Consider the following 5,729-nt stretch of genomic DNA (forward strand, 5'->3'; position numbering starts at 1 on the left):
AGATTTTATCAAGTAGATGTGATCATTTTAGTGTTGGACAGCAACATGTGTGCTAATACCACTCATAATACAAACTTCTATACTTCCATGGTCTAGCCAAATTAGTTAATCCTAACCTTCTCTCATACCCAGTAAGGAGTGGGGTTTTTATTTGTTTTTTGTTTTAATTCTCATACCTTCTCCCTAGTTGCACAAGATGGTAGATCTTTTATTCCTCATTATTGAATGGAGAGGAGTTCATTGTGTTCTGCAAAGTGCAAGGTGCACAAGGGGAAAAAAAATCACATATTCCCTTTTTTTTTTAATCCCTGGAGAGAAGACCATGAAGAAAGGAACTGCAAGTGACAGCTAATTTCTTAATATATCATTGGACATCCTTTCATACCATAGTTAGGGTATGCAATAAAACTTTTAACAGAATGGGATTAGACTGGATTAGCAAGAGGTGGGTAGAGCAGGAATCTGAGGACAAGAATTTTTAATGTGAGATGCTGAAAAGTCATTGTCTTCTGTGGGGTTTTTTTAAGTTTTAAATAAATAACAATCTTGATTTTGACAGACTATCATATCGTTGAGACACAGACGCATCTGAAATTTTCCAAGTCTGAGGTGAAGTCTAGTCACGCAGAAATGCACAGTAAACACATGGCAGAGGAAAAAGCCAGGAAAGTTCCTGGACATGGTAAGGAATCTGGTGCTGATTTGGCTAGTTCTACATAAAGTCATGCTCGGCAGTTGAGGATTTATGCCCCACCCCTTTCCCGAAGTCACATACTCAGCTACATGTTTGTAAACTTACCTGTCTCAGTCCAGATGGGTGTTGCCCTTGTAACTAAGCAAGGGCTAATAGGACACCAGCCCAGGTGCTGACTTTCAGGGGGGTGCAAAAATAGCAGCTACCACCTGTAGCCATTACTGGGACCCTGTGTGCCGCTGCCACCCCTGGTGCAGAACTGCCCAGCTGTGCTTCTGAAAACGCTTTCTGTTCTTCTTGCAACAGGCCATTCTGGAGCCCTTGGATTCTTCCACAGAATGAAGTTCCAGAAATGTGTATCTCTGAATCATGTTCTTATTTTCTATACAATCCTGTAAGTGGACAAGTTGTTCCCAAGACCATCAAAAAGCAGGAACTTCTCTTCATAGTTAGATTTTTATAACTTTCTGAGCCCAGTTCTGAGCTTTTTTCACTGAAGTCGCATCAATCTAAAACTAGAGATAAAAAAAAAAAGAAGTCACCTTTGTAGTCCAAAAAGCAGCAGTTTATTCTATTTATCTGCAAACCAGTAGGGAACTGTGAATAGCACTTCACAGTAACATTTGTCCTGCTCTATCAGAGCCAGCAGAAAGCAGAAAAATTCTGTTTGTGGCCTATGACCCATGGAAACCTCTAGAGTAATTATAATCAGTTTAAAAGGGGGGGAGGGGAACCCCTTGAACATGTATTCAAAACATCATTTAGCAAAGCTCTATGCACTAAACCTGAGGTTTTGAAAATTTTGTGATTGTGAGATATTCGGGAATCCAAATCTCTAAGGCAAATCTCAACCTAACACTTGTACAGTGTACAAGTAATAATGTAAAACAAGTATTTTCAGCTATATCCTATACAGATTCCACACCCCAACTAATGTAGCTCTCTTATTGCGTCTCTTTCTTCCTCTGCAGCGTCTGCATACTAATCTTTTCTACACTCTACATGAGATACAAAATCAATGTCCTGGAGGAACGACTTGTTTCCATGACTTCCTTTGACTCCCACATTAATGAGTAAGAATGCATCATTTTTTAACTAATACAATTATCTTTTCTGTTGGTCCTGTGTTCTTCAAAAGGCCTCGCATCAGATAAGCAGCAAAGTGCAATTTATTTTGTGAATCTGCATTAGTCCAGTCTCCTTATTCTTTTTCTTGCAGACATTAGGTATAAATGAACTTAAAAGAAAAGAATTAAGGAATAATCTTAACTACATGACAATTACTGAATCAAGAGTCAGGGTTTTATTGGAGGTCATTTGCCACCTGGGAAAATATGTATGTGGGAAGCTGTTGTAGGGTACATAGTGCACTATAAGTTTCCACTGTCCATTATTTCACAGTAATTTTGCTTCTGTGCCTATACCCTTAATCTCCACAACAGGCTCTTCAAAACCTCCAGGCTGGTTTTCTAATATTTTTTGTTTGGTGTGAGCTGCTATTCATCCTCTTTAGAAAGGGGTGCTTATGCCCTATCCAAATGAACTCTAATCCCCAGTCAAAATTCTTGGAGAAATCTTTTTAAAAGCATACCAAAGAGGGAGCAGAATTCTTCCTTCTCTGCACCTCCAGATTTCAGAGCTGCTATAGTTGTCAGTATGTTACTCCACATTAATTTAGAGCAGCCATATGCTGATTATGGACTGCTACCCAGTTCTGTTCAACCAGAAATTTGGGAGCAATGTCAGGTTACTTCTTCTGCTGTATGCTGTACTTATTAATGGAATTCTCCCACAAGCTTTTGTTGCAGTTTCATAGCCTATGTACCTTGGCTAAATACAGATCCCAAGTCATAGGGCTGAATCCGTCTGACTTTCCTGTCCTTGATGCACCAATTTAGGCCTTGCCTACACTAGAAATGACTCACTAAGGTAGTTAGAGTGCAGAGAGATGCATTTTGCACTGGCAAGAATATAATGGCATCCTTGATATTGGCTCCCTAACTTCTTTTGTCTATGTAGTAGCACCGTCCTTTCCCCCCCCCAGCCAATATCTGAGAAATAATCTAGCTTTTTAGCACTGAACTGTACTTAACTACATACATTCTCTTGTGCCCGCTTCCTGATTGGGCACAAAAAGTTGTAAACAGCAATGCAAAATTGCTGTCTACAGTAAATGTGGCTGCAACGTTGATATAAGTAGCCAGCTAGAAATGCACCACCTGAAAAACAAGCAGACAAAGGAACAAGAGGACCAATGAAATGAGAGATAGCCCTGTGCCTCAACTGGGTAGGCCTGTCTGAAAGGTATTTTAAAGGGCCCAACCCCAGTACAAAAATCTTGGCTCAAGTTACCTTAAACTTGTTAATTCCCTCTTTTTCTGGGTGGCCAGTTCATGACAACCTCATCAATCTGACAAGACATAATTGGGCTTTTAGGAAAAGTGGGGCAGGGGGAAGGAAGGTAATTCCTTTAGATTTATTGGGGGGGGCATCCCCAAGTACTTGATATAGGATAAGGTTCTTCCTGGTTTTTAACTTGAATGAGAACCACTTTCTGACTCGTTGATTGAGAAGGAAGATAATGTTCACCCTTCCAGCAATATTCAGATGCTTAAAGGAAAGTGAACCTAATGTACTTCCAACAGTCCATGTTTGTAACTTGCTTGAATCCATGTCATAGGGTGCACCCTATGACATGGATTCAAGCAAATTACAAATATGGGACTGTTGGAAGTACATTAGGTTCACTTTCCTTTCACTTGCACCCTGTGACATGGAAATGGCTAGTGGAAATGGCTTAAGGGTTTTCCACGTATATTTCTGTAAACTTAAACCAGTAGACTGACGTCTATTCAAAAATTATTTCCATGTTGTACTCTTGTAAGCAAGTTTAGCTCTAGCAATGTACCTGTTCAACTCCCTCATTCTTCTCCATGTACACTTTACCTCTTGTTTGTCTCTGTTTCACTCGCACTTGCTATTTTTGTTTAGCAGACAACCAGCACAAGGAGGCCTTGGATCCCATCTGCAAATTAATGCTGATGCCCTCTGTGATGAATTAACAGCTAACCTCATTAAATTGGAAAAGGTAATTCTTTATTGTGGATAATAAGGTCATTAGGCAAGTGCTGAAGTAGTCAGCCAGTGAGAACCTCTTGTGCTTACCAGTCTTCTGCAGTATATTATCCCCTAAATACTACATACTTTGGACCCCCTGAGATGGACAATAACAGTAAAGGCTAGGCATACCTGTCAGTACAGCCTTTTATGAAAGGCTAAGGTAAGGCAGAGACATTTATTGAAAATTATTCAAAAATTCCAGTAAGTTTAAAAGTTCCCAGTAAAAGTTCAAAAGTTCCCAAAAATCCCAGTAAATTCAAAAATCTTCATCCCTGTTCAGTAAGGTAACTATTTCTGACCTTTAATCTTCTTTAAGATCTGTGTCACCAGTATGTTTTGTCCCTAAAATAGAAGCTGTTGAAATTCTGCTATCTGCAAGTAAAGTGGCTGGAACCTGCCTGTTACTGCTCAGTAACATGAATGCTGTTGTGCCAGCTGTCTGGTCTCTGAAGATGACCTTTGCTCTCTTCCATTTACTAATTGCAGAACTAAATACACTTGCCAGCCTCAGCTGGAAAGTTCAATGAAAACAAGGGTAGACAGAAAGGTGTATTTCCACTTGGTTAAATTTACATGTCAACTGCTGGGAGCTGATCATGAAAATCAGTGTCTTTATTCCACAACGCCAGCCTGTAAACTGTATCTTTAATCTTTCTATTTCATTTCCTATGTCCTGAAATCATAGAGGTTATTTGTCATCATGACAAGACAGTGTCTTGACATCCAGAATTTTGACAAAGTCCACAGTACAGTTTTTTTGGGGGAGCGGGGGGGGATTAGGTTTTTTTTGGCTAAAGCAAACTTCTTGGGTTGCTTCTAGCTGAGAGTTGACAAATATCATGCTAGCATATGACAAAGATCTGTAGGTAACATTATTCTCTACCCTCACTTCTATACTTCTGGAGTAATGCTATTGACTTCAGTAGCATGTTACTGGTTACAACTAGCATGAAAGGAGGATTTTTTTTTACCAAATAGTAACGTGTGTTAAACAGTCATGCTGCAATCTTTATCCACTTAAATGGGACCATTCACATAAGGTTCAACAAAGCATGCAAGCCTAGGTTTTAAATCCCAGGGATTTCAGTAGGCCCTCAGCATGCATGTTAAAGCTAAGTGCTTTGTTCATTTTCAGCCTAACAATCGAACCCTTTAACAAGGTCTTAACTTTGCTTGGCCTCATTCTTGAATTGCTGTCAATACAGTGTTATAGTCTAGGTGTCCACTGAGAAAAAGTTGCTGCAATATCAATATCTCTCTCTCTTTGTGCCATTAGCACTTTTTAGAGAAGAGTTCAAAGCGCTAATTTAGAGGGTTGCTAATCAGCTATTTGTGGTTCATGTATATTAAAGCATGCTCACTTTCTTTTCTGCTCATTAGCTTTTAAAAAGGAGGAAAAAAAACTTATTTAAAAAAGTGCACATACTCCCCCACACCCACAAAAAAAAAAAATCTGTTTTGTAATCGGATTCTCTCTGTCTCACTTTTCTTTAAATAAGATCCTTGTGGTACTTCTAGCTCTACTGCCTTCTATGCTTGCAGCCAGTGAATTCCCACCAGCTTAGTAGCAGAATACCTTGGCATTTTAGGTGTGGTATTTTGCTAGGTTTTATAGTATGTACCTGCTAAATGTACCAGGGCATCCAGCAGATAAGTGCATGACTGGAAGAGGAGAAAATCCCAAATGGATCTCTCAAATCCTGGCTGAAGTTTGTGGCTAACTCCTCCACCTCTTTTAGTAGGAAAATAAAATTAAAATGTAGTCTCTGAGCACATCACAAAAATATCAACCTTAAACCTAATTTCATCTGCCCCTTACCCCCTTTTTTAGGGGAGAAAGGTATATGATTATACCAAGCATGAGCAAGAGAATGTGGGGGAGGAAATGAGATGGTGGTTCTAAAGAAACTCTTTC

General features: G+C 39.4%; 1 protein-coding gene across 2 annotated transcripts in view; it reads left to right on the top strand.

Moving 5' to 3' along the window:
• The window catches only part of GRAMD2B (GRAM domain containing 2B), a 71,037-nt gene that overhangs the window by 63,477 nt on the left and 1,831 nt on the right, over nucleotides 1–5,729 (top strand). Inside the window, exons 11-14 of one of the 2 annotated variants that reach the window (XM_025200402.1) lie at nucleotides 560–682; nucleotides 1,001–1,088; nucleotides 1,666–1,767; nucleotides 3,689–3,782. In XM_025200402.1, the coding sequence (XP_025056187.1) occupies nucleotides 560–682; nucleotides 1,001–1,088; nucleotides 1,666–1,767; nucleotides 3,689–3,782 (407 nt within the window). Of the gene's footprint in view, nucleotides 1–559; nucleotides 683–1,000; nucleotides 1,089–1,665; nucleotides 1,768–3,685; nucleotides 3,783–5,729 lie in introns of both variants that reach the window. The other variant, XM_025200401.1, reaches the window with a different exon arrangement.

This window comes from Alligator sinensis, unplaced genomic scaffold (assembly GCF_000455745.1).
Source record: "Alligator sinensis unplaced genomic scaffold, ASM45574v1 scaffold227_1, whole genome shotgun sequence".
NCBI lineage: Eukaryota > Metazoa > Chordata > Crocodylia > Alligatoridae > Alligator > Alligator sinensis.